Genomic DNA, 22,589 nt, shown 5'->3' with positions numbered 1-22,589 from the left:
TACACCAAAAAGACAGAAAAGAGTGACGAATAGAAAGAAACGTATAGGGGAGGAGGAAAGAGAATGTGTGAATGTGAAAGAGAGAGAGAGAGAGAGAGAGGGTAATGTGATGGTGTTTTCCTCCTGCATGTCTCAGTGAGGGAGAGGGAGTGTGATGGTGGTGTTTTCCTCCTGCATGCATCAGTAAGATGTGAAGATGGCGGAGCTGCAGATGCTGTTGGAAGAGGAGATTCCTGCTGGTCGAGGAGCTCTGCTGGACAGCTACGCCAACCTAGAGAGAGTCGCCGAGTACTGCGAGAGCAACTACATACAGGTGACATTACAAAACCCTGAAAAATATTCAAAAACACCGGAGAAATGACACGAGAGATGAATGATCCGACTGCTTGTGTTGTCGAGTGATAATGCAGTCGAGTGGACTGAAATCACCACATTACAACTGCTTTGTAATTCGTTATGGTTTATTATACACTAATTCAAAACATAACACACTTTATGGGCGTTTTATTGCCCATTTCATTGTTTTAGTACAGATATGGGGCCTCAAACGCTGAGCTAGTTAGGCTAACGCGCTAGCCGAAGCGAAACCAATGTGTAAACCTCAAATTTATCACATCCAAAGACAGTGTGTTTCCCCTCTTTTTACAAGTACTATTAGTTTATCATGTTTAAATGCTTAATTTAAACAGAGTGTTGTGATTTAAAGTGGTGTGATAACGAGTTATACTTTTTGTCGAAACCTTAATCAAAGCAGCGCAATGTTATTGAAGTTAGCTCGGCTGCTAAATGCCGAGGGCTTATGGGCAGTGTTTTTATTTGATAAATGTACATTTAGTGTAGTTATCTATTAATATTAATCGTTTTTCTATATATTTTTTTATTAATATTAGGGTGTTGTTTAAGTTAGGTTGTAGTCCAAAGGGGAGATGTGTGTTTGTGACGAGCACTAGTTTTCGAAATCGCGAAAAAATACTATGGTCCAATTAACTAACTGTGGTAGCCTATCCAAGTTACTTAATTTCTGTGAGTTTTTAAATCTGTTTAGGCTGCTCTTTGACAACAAACACCGTTTGTTTGTTGGTTATGTTGGTCTATCCATGGTAATGCTTACTCTATTACACTAATACCATAGTTAAACTAGCCTATAGCTTCTATGCAAGAACTATGGTAAATACAGTTTTCCCTCTGCTCGCATGAGTTTGATGATTCACTCTGGAAACTGTGAAGTGCTTCTGGAACAAAAATGAATGACTAAATTCATGTTATTTTCAGCATTCCTGGGGGAACTACAGAAGTGGGTGTGTAAGGATATGCACTTCTCTGTTTAGAGAGCATCAGAAATCAAACTCTTGACATATATTGCTCCAAAAATACAGTGCATGTCACATGGACCCTGGCAGATCAGTGACTGAATGTCACTGGATATGAGTTTGTTCTCTGAGGAGTGAGGATGCTGATTCAAGTACTTTTGAGTCGTGATGCATTCTTTATAAATATTGCATACTTGCTGGCCTGTCAATGCGCAAAACCATATGGTTATAGTTTAAGAGTGAGAGCTGATAGTTGTAAAGATGTTAAATAGTTTTTTCTTTGTGATTTGACCCAGGGGGACCTCAGTTCATATTGTATCTGATTCAGACCCATGGGAATCGTGCAGAGCACATAGTGTTGATGCTCTCTGAGCCTGAATGCATTTTATAGGCCTAAAGAAATTCTGCTGGTTGTGATAAATCATTGTATTCCGCTCACTTCATAGCGTTGTCACAGCAGGCTCAGAAATACCATAAATAGCTTAAAGTGACCGAGCTTAGATTTCTTTCCATAACAGCGTGAAGCTCGGGTTGATATGAGTCTTGCTTGCATGTGGTCTGTGGTCTGGTTTCAGTTTAGTTTAGTAAGTAACCCAATATTTCCCTCATCCTCAATGCATGCATATTGCATAAAGATATGTTAGCAAGGTTATTCAGAGAGGTTCTTATTATTGTCATGATGGTTGTTTTTGCCACAAATAATGAGCATGTTTGTTGTTGGAAAAGCCAGATTAATTGTTGCATTATTTGCACAGGTGTCATAGAAGAACCTTTTTTTTTGTGTGTGTGCATCTGATAGTAAAGTCAGCGAGTTCTCTGGATTTCTGGTGTTTTATTGAACAAAACGGAGATCTGATGTTTTTCCTCAAAGCGTAGATGACCAAAGAAGGTTTTTATCTCGAGCTGACAGAGCAATGACTGTTCTCCCATAGTTTATCTCCTCATTATCGTCTCATTAAAACCCTTTATGATTGTCATTCTTCAGTGCAACATCAAATGGCCAAATGTCCATGCAATGAAGATGGAGAGCATAAATGCAAGATAAAAGAAGTCCAAACAATTCCTGCACAATTCTTCAGAAGTGTGAAAAACAAACCAAAATTCTCTGAAAATCTGAGCCGGAGCTCAGAAATCTTTAATTTGTTTCAGTTTAAAAAAATGTACCTTTCATGCCAGATATGACATTATTATTGACGCCAAAGCAACATTGGTTCCTGCATTTGTCGCGTTGTAATAAAGCTGTTGTTTGGCTTTCGAAGAGGTGCAAAAGTCTTATAGAATACATTTATGATGTTCCTTTCATCCTCAGTTGCTGTATAGAAAAGAGCCACTCAGACATTCTGCTTAACATCTCCTTTTTTTTTTTCACAGAAGACAGAAAATAATACAGGGTGAACTATTCCTGAAATGGCTACTAGTCTGTTCAAGCAGTTTGTTTACTCAACCAGCTGATCTTTTGTTGAATTACTATGTTAGTTGGTTTTGAAGTGATCATTTGAAGCAGTTTCATTTGCTGTGAATGCTATCGAGCGTGTTTCTCACACACGACCCTCCTCCCCCACTATCCTCACTCACCGTACCGTTCATCAGTGGGCCTTCCCATATATTTGACAGCATCACCATGGTTACGCCGGAAGGGAATGAATGATGGCTGTGTGGGCAGCCAATGAGGCAGTGATCCGAGACGAGTTTTTTTTCATGGTAGTGCTTTGCTCTGATTGGTTGCTTCAGTGTCTGTTTAAATTAGTTTGTTCGTATATGGGAAATGAATCATGAAGGGGAGTAAGGTTGTGCCATATTAACAAATGTTATCCCAATATTTTGGGGGATTTTGTTTACAACTGTAATTTGAACTGTGTTTTTGTGCTGATACCATGACTGAACCCAAAGCTTTTCATATTCTTCATATTCTTCATATTCTGCGCGGTGGTTGGTTCACCGCATTGACAGAAATTGATCCAATTTTTTCACTAAATTGATTTCCATTTTTACCTTTGTAAGTGTGTTTCTAACCTAATTGTATGATTCATCATTCATATCAAATTCTTACTTTTCATAAATGTTTCATATTGTTTTCAATGTTTATTAAAATATGAAATTTAAAAAAAGTTAATTGATACTTAAATATTTTTGCATGCCAATGTGCTGTTTTTCCATTGTTTCTGTGTAAACATGTACTAGACGGCCATGTTTGACCATTGTACGTAACGTCTTTTCCAGTGCCACTCATATGGCATGATGTACAACATAAACGTAACATTACAAATTGTATCTGTACAACAGGATGCAAATGCAAGTGAACTTGAAGTAGGCTACATGTTAGCCAGAAAGTGTTATTCCCGTTGTGAATGCCCTCTTTAACTCGCTGAAACACGGGCAACTAAAACACAAAGATTTAATTCTATAGTGTTCTCAATATAATGTTATGTAAATGGCAGATTTCCACTGCACATCTTGGACTTAACTATATTTTCATCTACTTCATCAGGTGATTACAGATATCCCCGCGCATTTTCGAAACCATTACGAGAAGTGATTTAAATTAAAACAGGCTTCCTGTTGAAAAAATATGACATGAAAAAAGAACATTGCTGGATTACTAATAATATCCTACATTTTTCTGAAAAAGAAACATCTAAAAGGAATATGACTGTCTCAAATAACCCAATCAAAGTCAATAATGTCGGGCATTGCCATTTAAACTAAAGTGCTTTGCTGGCTAATTAATTATTAACGCCATCAAATGCATCCTATGTGAAATTATTCATATGCATACAACATAAAAGTAATAATGTTACAACTTAAATATGCACAAAAGGACGTAAATGACACGTGAACTTGACTCAGCTTGTCTCAGTCTTGCGTAGCTAGACCTTTAGACTGACTGCAGAAGGTCTGGATTCCATCGCAGCTTTTATTGTCCAAGAACCGCCCAAGAGGACGTCTGAGTGACATGTAAAGTAACCAATCACAGTTTGTTTTGTTCCACACCATGTTTAGGGGCGTGAAAATGGAAAGTTGACGTCCATATGATAACAGACCGGCATGCATCTAATAAATTATCCATTCAATAATGTTGTGCAAGTATACTGCAACAATGGAGCCGTGAACTTCACGTATTTTTGAAAATCAAGCATTTAGTTGATACTGATAAGCACTCATTGTCACAGTTGTAAACACAATGGCTTTCTTCTTCCATGAGGGGGTTTGGCATGACAACATTTATTCAACCAATCAGATGATGACTTCAAAACGCCTGAAGTGTTTCCTATTTTGTGCGCCATATGCATCAGACGTTCACCCCTAAAGGGGAGTGAAAACGAGGGAGTAGAAATTAGGCCATGTGGCAATATCATGTTCTCTTTCACCTCTATCCATCCTTCTGTGCTCAGATTAACTCCCTCTCTCCTTCTTTTCTCTCCATCTAGTCTCCAGATAAGCACAGAGCTTTAGAAGAAACCAAAAGCTACACCACTCAGTCTTTGGCCAGTGTAGCGTATCTGATCAACACTCTTGCCAACAATGTGCTCCAGATGCTGGATATACAGGCGTCCCAGCTACGCCGCATGGAGTCGTCCATCAACCACATTTCACAGGTAATTCTTACTGCTATAGAAACATTTAGGATTGTGGGTATATTGCACTTTGTGAGATGAACAGACTTGTTTTGTTTCTACATTCAGTTCATTTTCTAAGGAAAGCATCACTCTTAATATTGCTCATACTTTAAGTGGTTTATTAAAATCAAAAAGCCTAAATATTAAACTTTGGCACATAGCAGTACTTTTATATTAATCAAATTAGATTTGATATTTTATGGTCTGTTGACTTTGGAAATATCTTCTACAGACTGCTTGTCATTCATGTTTAACTTTTTTTTGTTGCTCTTTTTGATTTAAACATGATTTTGATTTCATACAAAAACCTGTAATTTGTTTTGTTACTATGTACATTACTGTATACGTCAAATCACACAACAACGTTCCTCTGCAGACGGTGGACATCCATAAAGAGAAGGTGGCCAGGCGAGAGATTGGCATCCTCACTACGAACAAGAACACTTCCCGCACGCACAAGATCATCGCACCAGCCAATCCCGAGAGGCCTGTACGCTACATCCGCAAACCCATTGACTACAGTTTGCTGGATGACGTAGGCCACGGCGTAAAGGTAGGGATGAAGCCAAACTCTGTATGTCTGCATTTGTAAGAGCGCTGATTAGGATGGAATTTGTATTAAATTAAATATTATTAAACCTGAATATATTTTTGGGGTGGTGGGTATAGAAATAAATAAGTCCTGATATTATCTGCTTAAAATATGGGGAAATTCAGAGCTGTAATTTTAAAGGTATCATTTTATGTTTTACATTTAAAGTAATTAAGTAAAAAAAAAAAAATGTGTAAGTTCACGTGATAAATATGTGTTTTCTTTTACATCCCCATGTTATTGGATACTTTGGCTTGTGGTATAAATTAATCATGGCTGACTGCAAAAAGCTTGATTCTACATCTTCATGCTGTTAGGTGGCAGTATACATTCAAAACAACTGCTATTTCACCCTGGACTACATAAACAAAAATACATTTAAAGGTGCTGTAGGACATCTGGGAAAATGCTAGCTTTAGCCTGATAGCAGTAAAAGCGTACGTCCCACCCTCCCTGCAAATCACCGTCCAAAGCGACGCCTCCTGAAAGCATGAACGCGCACAGCCTAGAAGACCGGAGACAACGTTACTGCAATACCAATATCATGTGTCATTCACCGGTGAGAGTTAGTAACACTACAATACCAAACGTAAACAAATTCTTAAAAACAGAATTAGATGCAGCAAGTTTTCGGTTTGTTTAGCTAGCAAAACTTGTCAAGTGTGTTATAATATTTCTTGAATGACAGGGTTCCCACGATAAGAGTCTGCTTGGCTCCGATGAAGATATATAGATCGTAGATCCTTTGCCAGTGCCACTTGTTGTCGGTTCAGGAGGAAAGTGAGGTTGTTGCTGCTTGCCATTCTCGCTCTGTCTTCACAGCGTACGTGAACGTGCTGATGACTTCATATATCTGCGTGAACAGCCTGCGCAGTGGCATGCAAACACACATTGACAGACAGGGAACACATGCTATAGGACCGTTCGGACCGAACGCAATGATTGAACAAACATTTGATGGTCCTACACTTTCCACAGATGAAATATATTTATAAAAATACATTTAGACCGCTTAACTGAGTGATTGCTATCAGGAGGAGACTTTCAACCAGCATAACAAAAAAAAAATTCTCACCTTTAAGTTACCATTTAAAAATGGTAATATTGGCATATTGTGCATCCTTATTAATATGAATGTATTTTCTCTCTGCGGTGCTTAACTAGCTGCTCTGTGTGTGTTCGCATGTGTGTGAGTTTTTCTTTACTCTTTACACTAACAGTTTGTATCTTTTTTCTCCTCACCTCTCTTAATGCCTTCATTTCTGAATGTAGTGGTTACTAAGGTTTAAGGTAAGGATTCAGTCGGGTTTTGGTTGATGTGTGTGTTGTGTATGTGGTATAATGTCCGTGTCTATATATTTGTTCCCACTCAGATTAATAATATTTGACACTTGCCCCACAGGTCAACGCTCAGAATATGAAAGCAGGTACAACTCCACGCACAGCTGCCCCGACTCAGAAACCACCCAGCCCCCCTGGCCCTGGCAAAGGAACACTGGGGTAAGTTAGATAGAGGACCTGCTTTTTTCATGACATATATAAAATTCAAGTAATAATTTGTATTGTTGTGAAACACCAGTAACATAAGATATTTATGAGATATTTACCCAGACATGCATTTCATAGTTGTTTACAGATGTAGAACAGAAATATTCTGTCAAACAGCCTTCTGGAATGGAGATGAAATTTGCTGCGGTTCATTAATATAAAAAAGGAGCTTCTGTTTGTCAAACTGTTTTTCTGTAAAAGTTTGTGTGGTCTTGATTTTATAGAAAGAACAGAGGCAGTCCTTAAAGGGGGATCAAATGTTCCTTGATCTTTCCTAGATTAAAAGAGCTCATTGTACTATGAAAACGGTCTGAAACTTTCAGAACTCAAAACTTGGGCTCCGGTCCACAAAACTCATTTGTTGAAAATAACATTGTGTCCTAACCAGTCACAATTTATATATCAGTACTGAACATTTAGATGTCATTAATGCCAATTTGGTAAGGTAATATAAGTACAATAGGCACTATTATTTCGAAACACCTGTAGAACTAATAATTAGAGTTAATTGTGGGAAGGTCCTACATATTTTGGGCTGTTATATTAAAGGTGCCACTCAGTAATTGTTTTCCTCATTAAAGTTTTACACAAAAGAATTAAACAAAATAAGTAGCCCTATCAGTGGCTTAATACAATCATTGGTGTCACCTAATTGGACCAGTTGAAATGCTTTTCTCTTTATCTTGCTAACTCCCCTTTCTCTCACAGAATAATTTATTTGTGAGTAACTGAATAGCACAGATAACTGAAAATGTTTCTTGTGCTGCGTAATTCTGCATCCGTGCTGCTGGAAGTTGACATTGAATGTCATTGGAACAATCTGAGTAAAATTACATCTGAGTGCATCTTTAATAAGGTCTCTGAGCATTTTAAGTCTGATCTGAATTGTTTTTGCATCGTATTTCAGTGCAAAAAACTTGGATTATATGTGGACATCTAGGACAAAAATAATATGATAATGTTTATGAGAATCTGTTGTGCACATGTGTTAATATGGTGTTTGAAAAGGAAATTCTCTTTCTCTCCATCTCTTATCTAATCTTGGTCCCTGACAGCCAGGCTCACACACGTCTATGACTCTGTGTTGTAGTTAACAGTTTTGGCTTGTTCTCTGTTCAGGGACTGACACACTAATTTGTTCTGGATCTGTGTGTTTTAGTCTTTGTGCCTTTTTCTGCCACTGCAGGTCACTGTGGAGAACAAAATGTCATGTTGTGTTTGTGATCTGTTATTTTTATTTCATGTCATTGAGTTTTTACAGCTGATGTTTGTTACTGTTAAACCTCAACTGTGTTCTTCCCGCTCATGCCCATGTCCACGGCCCCTAACCCCTCACTGTCACCATGGCAACATAACGACCAACCACAAGCAATTTAGACAATCTTAATACACCACAACAGGCTCCTTTAAATATCTACTCGGCCGTTACATAATAGTTTCTGCTAGGGATGGGCAGTATGACGATATATAATATGCAACTGTATGAATGTATCATCGAGTTTCCTCATACCGTGAAGAAACATACATTATTGTGAACATGCAGAGTGGGACGTATCCCATACAAGAAGAGGAAGAACCCGTTATTGTTTAAAAAAACATTTCTATGGATTTTTCCACCTAAAATGTCTGTTTTCGTCCATCAAAATACTGCGTTCTATTCATGTCGTGCAGGTTTGTCAAAGTGAACTCAGTTTCTTCAGCAATCCAAAAATGTGTTGCCTCCTTTACCGCTATGTTTGCACATCTGCGCATGACAGTGTCATCCCTGTACGTCATAAGCATGTGCACACTTTAGTCAGAGTGGAATAGTTGTGATTAAAGGGTTTACATGCCTGTTTATCGTGACCCAGAAATTGGCATACACCACGTTTTACTGCGATTATGGTTAATACGATTATGAGCTTAATTGCATCAGTTTGATTGAAATATTGTGTTTACATGGTTTAATCGCAGTATTGCCTGAATCTCATTATAATCGCATAATGAGGGTACATGTAAACGTAGTCATTTATTAGTAGACTTTTAAAAAAACAATAACCTAAAAGTGTAAAAAGTATTGGTCAAACCAATATTCAGTCTACTTAAAGTATCTTTCATTTGTAAAGTGTTTAATTCACTAAATTGTCTATAGGCAAAGCATTTTCAGGTGACTATTTATAAATTCACGCAAAAATAACTTGTCTTATATTCCATTAAAATATTCATATTATTTGTAGATTTGGAAATAAAATGACTCATACCTTGATCTATTTTGGTCATGCTGCCCACTAGAGTTGTAAAAAAGTACCGATTTCGGTACCAAGTCAGTTCTGAAATTTTAAAATTGTGACGCTTTGAGCGCTGTTGAGCGGAAATGTAAACACCTCTGATTGGCCATTGTGTTCACACGGTCATTGGATATGTCTGTGATTGGTTACAATGATTAACGCACTGGAGCGTTTGAGAGCAAGTGTTTTAAAAAACGGGAGCGTTTGAAAGCACAAGCAGGCGTTTATCAGCGGACCGGACTGCTGATAGACGCCTGCTTTCAAACACTCCCGTCTGTATCTGTGTAAGTGCTCGGTGAAGAGCGTCATTGATGTATATTTACAACATATTTTTGAAGCATTGTAGCCAATCACAGACATATCCGATGTGAGCGAGCACAATGGGCAATCAGAGATGTTTAAGATTCCACTCAACAGCGCTCAAAGCATCACATTTTTTCAATTTCAGTACCGACTTGGTACCGAACTCTACTGCCCACCCTAGTTACTCCTGAGATCTACAAATAACTATAAATTAGACATGACTCATGAGGTTTGCTCTACGCTACTGTTGTAATATTCTTAATGGATTTTTACTCTTCAAGATGTGATACAATATCTCCCAGTATGTAATTATTGGGGTCTGTCATCAATGATGTTTGACTCCACCCCTTAGAGGATATTAAAATATTTTAACCCCGCCCCCCTGGCAGGCGGCACTCCCCTTACCGGACGCTCGAGCCTGTGCGTCCACCCGTCGTCCCTAACGACTATGTGCAGAGTCCAACACGCAACACCGCACCACCCCTGCAGAGCCCGGCTAGAACTGCATCTGTTAATCAGAGGACCCGCACGTACAGGTACTCGCACACACACACACACACACACACACACACACACACACACACACACAGAGCATTATCCCCTAGACAGGCTTAAAAAACAAACTTTGAAAAGCAAAAAAGGTCCCTCACACTTCCTCACCCTTTTCTTCCGCATCCTCTTCCTTTCTTGTCTGTCTTTCCTGTCGCTGTTGTTCTGTTTTTAAGCTGTCTTTGTTTGGTGTCTGTCGTCTGGCAGTGTGACTCGCGGCCAAAGTAACAGTCTCTCACTAACTTTCTCTTTTCTTCTCCTTTGCTTTCTCTCTCTCATACTTGGATCTTTTTTTGGGTTCAAACAGCCATAGCCTACTTAAAGAAGAGCTCTTTCCTGCTCTTTCACTCACCGTCTTTTTCTATTTCAGTCTTTCTTACCCGTATCGCTTCATCTCTTAGCTGTTTGCATCCTCAGCGCTCTGATTTTGAGAATCTCAGGGGACAAACAGAGAGCACATAATCACATCCTTACAGAACGCTTCCTCCTCTTCCTCTTCTCAGATTTTCACCCACAACTCCTCAATTCATGGCCTCAATTCAAGTTTTTTTTTTTTTTTTAAAGAAATTAACGCTTTTCTTCCACAAGAATGCATCAAATTGATCAAAAGTAACAGTAAAGATATTTAAAAAGTTACGAAAGATTTCTATTTCAAATAAATGCTGTTCTTTTGAACTTTCTATTCAGCAAATAATCCTGGGGAAAAAAAAGGATCACCGTTTCCACAAAATATATTAAGCAGCACAACTGATTTCTATGTTGATAATAATAACAAATGTTGGTTAATCACCAAATCAGCATATTAGAATGATGATGCTGAAAATTCATCTTAAAATATTAAAACTTAAAATATATTACAACAGAATACAGTTATTTTCAATTGGAATATTTCACAATATTACTGTTTAACTGTATTTTTGATCAAATAAAAAAGCATTTTAAAAACATTAAAAGAAACTAAACTACTCTAAACTTTTGAATGGTAGTATATACAGTCATGTGAAAAAGAAAGGACATCCTATTGAATTCTATGGTTTTATTTATAAGGACATAATAAAAAGTAATCTGGTCCTTGGCAGGTCTTAAAATGAGGTAAATACAATCTCAGATTAACAACAACACATGACATATTACACAGTGTCATTAACTAAATACACCCTTACTGCTTCCATGTGAATTAAGAGGGTAAGTAGCAGTCAGGCACTGCTAATCAAATGTCTTTGATGAATTGATCATCAGCAAGTGTCATCACCTCTATAAAAGCAGAAGTTTTGGCAGTTCTCTGTTCTGGAGCATTCAGGTGTGTGTTAACACAATGTCAAGGAAAAAAGACAATGATCTTAGAGGAGCCATTTTTGCTGCCATCAATCTGACATTTCCAAACAAAAAGTCCATGTACAGTGAGGAAAATTATTCACAAGTGGAAAACATTCAAGACAGTTGCCAATCTTCCCAGGAGTGGACGTCCCAGCAAATTCACCCCAAGGTCAGATCATGCACTGCTCAGAGAAATTGCAGAAAACCTAAGAGCCACTCCTCAGACATGGTATCGGTTAACATGTTAAATGTTAAAGTTCATGGCAGTACAATTAGAAAAAGACGGGACAAGTATGGAATGTTTGGAAGGGTTGCCAGGAGAAAACTTCTCCTCTTTAATAAAAAGAGCATTGCAGCACGGCTTTGGTTTGCAAAGTTGCATCTGAACAAACCTCAAGACTTCTGGAACAGTGTCCTTTGGACAGATGAAACCAAAATGGAGATGTTTGGCCATAATGCACAGCACCAAGTTAGGCGAAAACTAACAAAAACCTCATCCCAACTGTCCATCACGCTGATGGAGTATTGCTGATTTTTGTCTTGTTTCGCAGACACAGGACCTGGGCACCTTGTAGTCATTGAGTCTATCATGAACTCCTCTATATACCAAAGTATTCTAGTCAAATCTGTGAGGTCATCTGTCCGACAGCTAAAGCTTTGCCGATTATTGGTTAATGCAACAGGACAATGATCTCAAGCACACCAGCAAATCTACAACAGAATTGTTGAAAAAGAAAAGAATCAAGGTGTTGCAATGGCCCAGTCATTCTAGTCCATCAAGTCCAGACCTCAACCTGACTGAAATGTTGCGGCGGGACCTTAAGAGAGCTGTGCATAAACAAATACCCACAAACCTCAATGAACTGAAGGAACGTTATAAAGAAGAGCAGGTCAAAATTTCTCCAGAACGATGCGAGAGATTGATGCTGTCATACAGAAAACGATTCCTCCATCGTATTACTGCTAAAAGTGGCTCTACAAGCAATTGAATCATAGGATGTACTTAGTTTGGCTCCCATGGCTTTTCCATTTTGGCTTTATCTTTGTTAAATAAATAATGACACGGTGTAATATGTCTGAGGTTGCATTTACCTGTGAACGACCAGATGATTTCTATGTTCTGACACATAAAACCATAAAATTCTAAAGGGTGTGTCCTTTCTTTTTCACATGACTGTATATAAATTACATTAATTAAAATTGGACTGAAATTGATCATCAAGGGAGAGTGATTTAAAAACACAGTAGTTTCTATTTTGACTTATGGTTAACAGAGCAAAATCATTTAAACTAAATCCCTCAAAAATATTTAAAAACAGGGAATGCACAATATTACAAGGCTGTTGGTAAATTTAAACCTGATATAAGAAGGAAATACTTATGTTATGTGGCTATGTTGACATGAATGTCAGTTGATGCTGATTATCTGAATGGCCAAATATAGGGATTTTAATCTGCCTGGTCGATAAATCAGTCTACCACTTGCTATTAACTGATAATATGACAATGTTTTAAAAGCCTGCCCAATGTTCTGCCAATATTTTGAACAGTCTGCCACTAGTAATAATTAGCCGATAATATGAAAATTGCCAAATGTGGGACTGTTGTTCTTCCTGGCCATTTCGTAATCTTAAAAAAGGCCAAATGTCGACCAGGCTGATTCAATTTTTTACTTATAGTTATCAGGCTATAATCTGAAAATAGCCTAAATATTGATTGATTAATTGGTGTGGTCAATGAAATTTTTATGATTTTGTGAAATGTACTGAAATTATTATATTTCATGTGGATTTTTTGGTAAGGGCAGAATGAAATATGCAAGACTGAGTGTTGAGGCTGTTTTAAGAAATATTTATGTTTGTTTATGTGTGCTGTTTAAAATCAACCTGAACTTAACCTTAATTACTTTCTTGCTCACTCCTTGTTGTGAATGATTCATCTGTGCAATTTATTGTGGCTGTACAGTTATTTAGCATTGTTTAAGCTAACTCTCATTCAGTCTGGCTCCATTCTGGTGTGAAACGGCCACTTTTGAAGATCTAGTCAGTTCTTAATGAACAAATATCAAGTCCCACCCTACTCCCCCCCCCCCCCCCCCCCCTTCTTTATCCTGTTTCACTCTGAAAAACGTCAAGTTACGGAGCTAAAACAGTCAAATGGCAATTGACATTAACTAGCATGATGTGTGTTTTGTGTGTGGCAGCAGTGGCAGCAGCGGTGGCAGTCATCCCAGCAGCCGCAGCAGCAGCAGAGAGAACAGTGGCAGCGGAAGTGTGGGCGTGCCCATCGCCGTGCCAACTCCTGCCCCGCCCACGGCCTTTCCCGGTGAGATTTCCACTCTTTGTGTAAGAGCCCCCGATATACTTCAAGTGAAATCGAAGAACAAACTGGTGTGATGTCATTCCGAACAAAATCAGGCCAAAACGAAGTTTGTTTCGGGAGAACTAGAACACTCTAGTGTAAATTGAAGCTGTAATTCTAATTGAAAGAAACACTGGCATTGTTTTTCATGTTTAACATTAAAGCAGTCTCTTGTATAAAGTGCTATAAAAATAAACGTGATCTGACTTGATTGGAGTGCCGACATGTGCAAACTAGGGGTTGAACGACTTCAGAAGTCGACATTTATGTGATTAAAGTCAAGTTGATGTGGACTAGTCGCTGATGACGTCATTAATAAACAAATAAGCCTGAACCTCGAGCTGAGACTCGAACGCGGGCACAGCTATGGCATATGACACAGCGCTGCCCACAAGGCTATTGCTCCTACATAACAGCTTATTTTTATCAGTTCTTTTGTCTTTGGATCGTTACATTTCTCACACATTTCTGCTCGTTCTAAATCAGATACTGATAAAGTAGCACAGTAAAGATTACATTTATATGAATGCATTAGTGAGAGAGCGATTGCGTGCTTACAATGCAGCAGCACATTCATTTAGAACTGCAAATTTTGAGCATCTAGATGGTATAATCGAAAGTATATTGTGGAGCACTCTCAGAGTACGCACTTATTTGTCATTTAATGGAGCGTGAAAGTGGACTTCAAAGATTGTGCCCTCTATAGGCCATGATCAAGCTTAAAGCATCATGGTAGAGTAATCGACTAGACTTTGAATCCCCTATTCAAACATATTCACATCCCTGTGATCAGATGCTTTCTTAACTGCTTTTTTCTCACCACTGTCATTTTTGTTGTTTATTGTGTTATTGAGAGGAAAGTTGAACATAAAAACTTTGCTGTGAGTATATCAAGGCCTTAAGTATTAGTAAATGAATCTGAGGACTGTCCAAGGTTCTGAAGGAAGTATCTTTGCTGCATTGAAAGTGCTATTTCCTGTCCCACTGTTAGCGATGATAACTTCTCTTTCTGTTCACTACTTACCTCTTTTTTCACTCGCTGTTCCTATCCCTCCTCCCTGTGGCCTTGTTTCTCCTTTCGACCTTTCTTCCCTCTGTTCTGTCACTCTTGTTCTCTTCTCCCCTGGGCTTCCTGTCTCTGTGTGGCGTGCGGAGCTGCAGGTACAGCACCCACCCCTCCCAACCCTCCGAAACCCCCTCCAAGCGTTACTATCCCTGCCCCTCCCGTACCTCCGCCACCTCCCACCCCAGAGCCAGTGCCCCCCGCCCCTGCCCCTGCCCCCGCTCTGCCAGCAGAGGGCCCTCCTGAGATACCACCACCCCCACAGCTGCCCCCCAACCTTCCTGTTAGCACCAACACCAACCCTGCTGCTGCAAATAGCACCCCCGCTCAAGGTGAGTCCCCTCACCCCCCTCCTCAAGTCCATCGTTCATCTTTGAGTGACAACCTGCACGTGAACATACGTGATGCGTGATTCACCCTGCACTCATCCCTCCTCCACCTCACCCAGGTTTCACCTGCATGGGCTTGGTTTGTCTTGGCTCATTGTGCATCTGTGCTCCAGTTCTTGGCAGGATTACATTCCCAGTGACGTCTCCATCACATCATTTGGTCCATCACTGCTTCCTGTTCATGCTTCTTAGGGACTGTTTTGGGACTATTTACTTTTAATGATGAGATGTTTCATACCAAATCAAAATGAGGAAGTTATGATGGGCCAGCATTTTTACTTGGACAAAGGTTATATTGGCTATATATATTAGCTCTGTTCAAGAACTAGTGAGCTAACTACCTAGACGGTATTTTAAGGCATTATTTTTAAGGAGCATATGTTGCCTTCTATCATACCTCTTTTTGACTAAAATCAGCATTACACAAGCCAGTATTGTATGTGTCATTCATGGAAAAGGGAATCCCAGAATGCATTGTGACAAGCTCAGTAAAAATGAATCCAAGACTAATGGTCAAGCAAGAGTATTGTTGTTTTTAAATAGGGATGCACCATATTTAAGATGTTATTATTATGAAATACTATAGAATTTTAATACCAGCCATAACATGGAAATAAGCATCATATTGGCCAGATTTTTTTATATGTGCATCCTTAATTATAAATATACAAACATATATACAGACCTTTTCCAAAAAATTAGAATATCATGGAAATTCTTCATTTTCCAGCAGGATTTGCACCTGCCCACACTGCCAAAAGAACCAAAACCTGCTTCAATGACCATGGTATCACTGTGTAATTACTGTGTGATTTCATGTAATATTCTATTTTTTTGAAATCCTGTTTTCGTGGGTTTTATGAGCTGGAAGCCCAAATTATGTACAAATAAACAACTAAATACTTGAAATCGTTTAAGTTGTGGGCCCTGAATCTATCATCTATGGAAGTTTAACGTTTTTAATGGAATTATGGAAATAAATAAACTTTTCCATGATATTCAAATTTTTTGGAAAGGGTCTGTATATCATTAAATACTTAAAAGTATTGCTAAAAAGTGTTCAATCTGATTAAAATACACTCAGCTTCACTCAGTATTGGTGTGTATAATGTAAGGAATGTACAGTCAGCCTCAAAGCCGTTCATTATTTTGTGATTAATGAAGGCTGACTCTGTGCTATCACGCTTATTACACGGCTACTTGCCAATTAAATAAATAAAGAGAGTAAGGCGGCTGACTATGGTTTGATTAGAGCATGTCTTCAGTTCATTCCATATACTGTTGAATGTGCCATGGTCTAGTTATTGTGTATTCCATGCTGATTCAGAGATGTACCAACAGAATTAGTTTTATTATTTCTTATCTCTCTATTTCCCAGGCAACGGTCCTCACTTTTACAGTATGAACCGGCCAATGACGCGGCACCCCACGCCCTCTGTGGGAGGTTCCCTGCCCTATCGCCGGCCGTCATCAGTTACTGGACAGCCCAACAACATGCCTCAAAACACTAATCCAAACATGATCCAAAACCAGCTCAATGGAGGGCCACACTACAACCTAAACCAAGGTAGAGACCAGACATGCTCAAAGGTCCTCATATAATGGTAGAAAATAATTACAATAATTAGAATGCATGTCATTTAGACCAGTGGACTCTGTCTTACCGACTTGATCTGATTGTTCTCTCTCTTTTCTTTCATTTGCCATCTCATTTTCTTCTTTTTTCTTTTCAACTTCCTCTCTTGTCATTCCCTTTGTTTCACCCACATTTTTTTCACACTTCCCTTTCTTGCCTTTTTTCCCTTCTGTACCAAATTGTCCCTGTTGTTGGGACAGCCCCTATGGCCCCTCCACCCCCCTCTATTCTCCAGATCACCCCCCAGCTACCACTCATGGGCTTTGTGGCTCGGGTTCAGGAGACCAGTAAGTTATTGGTTTGGGAATTTTTTTGTGTGTTTGACTGGTTGTGCATGCTCTTTAAACTTTTGCATGCTCATTTTAGACATTAGTGTTGTAAACCCCCTGCATGTCCTCACCAGCTGAAATGCAATTAGATTCCAGTGGCAAGCGACAAGGCTACAAAACTCAAAAATCAGAAGAGTGTGTGTGCAATCTCGCACTCAGAATGAGATGTATGAGTACATTATAAAATGAATAAAAATATTATTCAATATACATACTCTGTGACTTTGTCATGGAATACACTTGTTTGTTCACACAGAGTTCGCAGTTTTAACTAGTGTTTTCACGATACTGGAGTTTCTAAATTCGATACGATACCTTGAAAAATATCGATATTCGATACCACTGGGAAAACTGCCATATATACTGCCATATAGATATTTTTATCATCTCATAATTTAGGATAATTTGGGTACATCTGTTGCAATAACTTACACAAGGAGGCTTAATTTGAAACTCTGAACTAAATTTACAAAAAAAATTGCAAACGATAGCACAAATAAATACTATAGAATAAAGAGACAGGTTGGTGTGAGTGCGAAACCTGCGGGAATGAGTAAAATTATGCTCAAAACGCGCAACCTTGCGCTGGTGTTGTGCCGAATTATGTGACCCTAGCAGGCGCTGTATTGAGCTAATCCGACCCACTCCTTATCCCGTTCCTAACCCTAACCCTACCCTCACTACAGCACCTACTGTGGTTCATAAAATTCGGTGGGTCGTGGAATTTGGCACTACACCGGAACTCAGGCCCTGCAACTCTAACACTATTCAGTCGAAACGAATGCGACCAGTGAGTGAGCGAAGACGGGTGCAGGGTTGCCTGGTTTGCGTAATGAAACCAGCCCAATTGCTATTCAAAACCCGCCCAATCACGGCCAAAACTAGCCCAATCATGTACCGCGGAAAACTTGGCAACACTGGAGAAAAGAGAGCACGAGAAAGCTCAACTGGTATACCTTCTTGATTATTCTTTTTTTTTTTTTCCTCCAAGATCTGAGGTCAATTATCCATTGTCTCTTTCATTATGGCTATTAAAGTCACACATAGTGATATTCAAAATTAAATGAAACCCTTTTATATTCAGTACCTGAGGATATCATTGTCATTGGACATATAATTTGTATGTTCTTGTTCCCAGCCTTGAATGTTGCAGAAATAGAAACCGTTTAAAAATAGAGTCCCCTGTTGCAGGTCGCGTATCACTGTCGTGGCTGGTTAGGACAAAACCTCTTGATTAATATGGAAAAGATACTCTTTTCATATGTTGCATTGTCACGTCTGGTTAGGACACAGTGTTAGGCCACGTACACACTGAAAAAGGTGACGAGACACTGTTTTGTTCAGCGTTTGCTGTTTAACAACAGCATGTGCTCTGCATGTGAACCACTTCTTGGTTCATTTCAAGTCAGACATGACTTGAAAGTAATGATTGTCTTTTTGAGTGATTCTATAAAACTAGCATATAAGAGTCAGGCTGATCATGTTCATTTGATCTCATAACACTTAATTCAGACTGAAAGGGTTCAAATATATCATTTCTGAGATGTAGTGGTGTGGGGAAAAACCTTATTTGCCTGCCCTTGTTTAGCTGCAGTGTGTACATGACCTTAGTGAAGTTCCCTTTTCGTTATTAATATTACTGCTGTTTTGAGGTCAGTGTTATTCTTCCCTCCCTCAATGTAGTACTCCCTAATTTCCTTACTAACACATTTTCCTCCTTAACTTCCCGATCCAGCATGAGTCATTTGTCTCACATCAGCAAACAAAAGTTACCCAATTTCTTCAGAAATTGCTTTAAAAAACAATTGATTTGTTCCATCCCTTCAGTCTCAGACGCTCCTCCACCACCGCCCCCTGCAGAAGAGGTGGAGTTTGAGGAGGCAACCCCACCCCCGCCTCCTCCAGAGGACTATGAGGATGAGGAGGGTGATGATGAGGAAGAGTCAGCAGTGGTGGAGTACAGTGACCCTTACGCTGAAGAAGACCCGCCATGGGCCCCTCGCAGTTACCTGGAGAAAGGCATGTTCACAACGCACTTTAAACACTCATTTGGCCATTTCGGAAAGCTTTTTCTATGTAGGTAATAGGTTTCTAAGTACAGCTCCTATTGATTTGAATGGAGAAAGATGGAAATCCTCCAACACGTGATTCCATTTCAATAATGTATGTTTAATCGGCAATGAAATCGGACAAACATTATCATGTATGTTGCTTGTTTAGCTAAACTTGCGGTAAAACGAAAATTTTCATGCTTATTTTTCACAGTTTTATTGAAAATGTTTTGAAATCCATTTCTGCTACATAAGAAAACATGCTTTGGTAAATCATAATTATGAGCTTTTATGTCATATGACATGAAATTTTATGATTAAAAAAGTAAAACTGTCCAGATAAAAAGTCGAAATTTATCTGGAAATGTGTACTTTTTGTCATAATTGACACTTTATTTGATAATTTTGCCTTGTTCATAATTACCAAATTTTTTTTTTTTTGGGTTTCCATTAAAACTAATATTTGCACTGTTATTAAAACTCTGGCCAATACAGATAAGCCGATAACTATTTATTATATTATGGACAATAACTGATAAATAATAAATACATGTTATAATATATAATTGAAATATAGTAAAAACTATAGAAATTAAAAGTAAAACACTAAAAACTAAAATCAATCATTTAAAATACTACAAGTAAATAAGAAATATAATAATATATCAATGAAACTACATAAATGAAAAATAAAACATTGTAATATTTAAAATGATTAATTTTAGTTTTAAAGTAAAAAATAATTGAAATAATGAAATTAAAAACAAAACCGAATGCCGATTGTTTTAAATAGTACAAGTAAATTTAGGCGTCATAACATTATAATGTACAGTATTAACAATGGATGCAATGTTATTACATTATACCTCAAGTTTAAAAATTGGCTATGATATTTAACTGTGTATGTTTAGGGCAGATGAACACGCACAATTAAATATCCAGTATAGAGCATTAACAATAAATAAAACATTTCTGATATCTGCCTTTAAAATAAAATAGCTTTTTTTTCTCTGTATAAACCATTTCTAAATGGCAGTAAGATAGGAGAGGTCGTGCTGTATTGTGAACATAATCACAACATCCTCTTACTTATCCAGTTTACAGTATCTACAGCGTAGCACAGTCCGCCGTACAGTAAAACTTGGAATAAAAAGATAACCAGACATTCTGTTTCCCTTCTTTTTATCCCACTATTGCCATCAGTGGTGGCGATTTACGACTACGCGCGCGACAAAGAAGACGAGCTCTCCTTCCAGGAGGGGGCGATCATTTACGTCATCAAGAAGAACGACGACGGCTGGTACGAGGGTGTGATGTGCGGCACCACGGGCCTCTTCCCGGGGAACTACGTGGAGTCCATCATGCATTACGCTGACTGAGCCACTGCTCCTCCGCCCATCATCTTCCTCATTCAGACACACGGAGTTCAGCTACACTACGTCACGCACAGGCTTGTTCAAAACAAACCAACTGACCAGCTGCAGGAAAAACTAGGACTGTTGAAATGTGTAAGATAAATGCGTTAGGAACTTCTATTCATCTCTTAATTTCTCTTAGAAACATGTATCAGAAAAGTGTTGGTTTGCTTGACTCGTGTTGATAGTGATCGCTTTGCTTTCGCTCCTATCCGTCTGTATTCTGGAGGAATGGTTCTGACTTGTAGAAGGACAGTTATCTTCTTTCATGTCTTCACGAAATCGGAAGACGGCCACCTCGGACGTGCATGTTCCTTTTACATCACCTCTTAACCGTGTGCTGTCACTGACCAGCAAATGAGAGAGAAGCTTTTGCCAAGAATGACAGAACAGAGATTTTATGCGTAATTGTTGTGCCAGGTCATATAGAAACACTTCGATACAGGTGGGCTTTTTTTCTTTTCTTTAGTTTGTCATTGTGTTGGAAGTGGATTTTTTTTTTTTTTTTTTACTGTTAACTTTTTGAGTGCAGTTCATTTCGAAGTCTTCAGCAAGAGGACATACCAAAGGATTTCAGTGGCGTTTGGGATCACGAACGGGACCGACTACAACCTTAAACTACTTTTCTCACCATTCCTTTACATTCATTACTTTCCAACGAGATTTTATTGCTTGAAATATTTGCAAGTATGTGTATTCTTTGTATGTATGATAAAAAAAGAGAAAAAAAAAAAACACTATAAAATCGTTCAGGAAGTTTGTGCCATAAAGATATGTTCGTAGATGGTCATATCTTTGGATGTGAGAGGTCGTTTCTTGAATCTCAGCACCGGATGTGGTGTTCTTCAGGAAGAAAATGTGTGTTGTGATCTTTAACCTCCGATTCATCCCTCTTGACCAACTGTGGACTTAAAGATACAAGACTATTCTATATGTATGTTATATATTGATTTATATTATAGAAATACTATTGTGTTGGTGTATGACTGGTGTAGAGACAAGATAACCCCATTTATCTGCAATAACAAAGGCACAGTTAGAAAGTCCTCAGTCGACGAGCTAGAGATTTTTAAAGCACAAGAGATAAACGTGATCTTAGGGAGACCTTGCAAAATGTGAAGAACAGACTCTTTTTTTTTTTGAGGAAGAGATATTAAACCGAAACCAGCCCAAGTTTTAAAGCATCCTCATAGCCACATGCAGATAATGTGGAACAAACTGTACCAATGCACAGAGACCTTTTCTATAAAGTACTTTGATGTCTATATGTAAGTGTGTGTGTGTGTGTGTGTGTGTGTGTGTGTGTGTGTGAGCGTGAAATGGATCGATTTCACTGTTTATGGATCATTGGTGACTGACTTGCTTGTCTGTGTGCAAATCTTTATTTGAAATGAAAGGTCTGTTGTAAGGGTGTGTGAATTGAGTCTTGCATGTTGATCATTTCTGTGATTTTCCTGCTGATGGAGAATAAACTGGATATATCTGGTCTTCTTGCTCACGTTTCCTCAGAGTTTTCTCCGGGCCCAGACTCGCTCAGGTGTGGAACCCCTTGAGATCTGCTTTCCTGCAGCGTTTAGCTCCAACCAAAGCTTGTAACTTTCTAGTAACCCTGATTTTGTTGTTCATGTGTGTCAATCAGAAGCCCTAATCCACAGCAGTCCCTACACTACCAAGTGCTGCGTTCCAGTCCAAAATTGTCATGCCCTTCACTCGCTAACTTCCCTCCGTCTCGTTCACTCGGATGTACGTCTTTGCTTACGTTGCACGAGTGCCCACTACTAGCGGAAACTGCAATGGGCTGAATTGGAACGTCCTAAGCCCTTGATCACTTGGAATCAGCTA

General features: G+C 38.7%; 2 protein-coding genes across 13 annotated transcripts in view; one reads left to right on the top strand and one right to left on the bottom strand.

Moving 5' to 3' along the window:
- LOC307166414 (integral membrane protein 2B-like) overlaps positions 1 to 22,589 on the bottom strand; it is a 53,909-nt gene that overhangs the window by 21,272 nt on the left and 10,048 nt on the right. The window lies entirely within an intron of this gene.
- abi2b (abl-interactor 2b) lies at positions 59 to 22,233 on the top strand. 11 transcript variants are annotated; one of them, XM_079884749.1, is made up of 12 exons: positions 70 to 313; positions 4,739 to 4,906; positions 5,304 to 5,480; positions 6,792 to 6,809; positions 6,922 to 7,019; positions 10,027 to 10,173; positions 13,707 to 13,828; positions 15,026 to 15,259; positions 16,695 to 16,883; positions 17,153 to 17,239; positions 19,109 to 19,300; positions 20,536 to 22,233. In XM_079884749.1, exons 1-12 carry the CDS (start codon positions 197 to 199, stop codon positions 20,709 to 20,711), a joined length of 1,725 nt encoding a protein of 574 aa, XP_079740875.1. In that variant the 5' UTR covers positions 70 to 196; the 3' UTR covers positions 20,712 to 22,233. The 11 variants fall into 11 exon arrangements, with proteins under 11 accessions (XP_079740885.1, XP_079740875.1, XP_079740878.1 ...); XM_079884752.1 differs by lacking the exon at positions 6,792 to 6,809; XM_079884754.1 differs by lacking the exon at positions 10,027 to 10,173.

Source organism: Squalius cephalus (assembly GCF_949319135.1).
Source record: "Squalius cephalus genome assembly, chromosome: 10".
In the NCBI taxonomy this organism is placed as follows: Eukaryota; Metazoa; Chordata; class Actinopteri; order Cypriniformes; family Leuciscidae; genus Squalius; species Squalius cephalus.
This window is presented reverse-complemented; position numbering and strand designations above follow the sequence as displayed.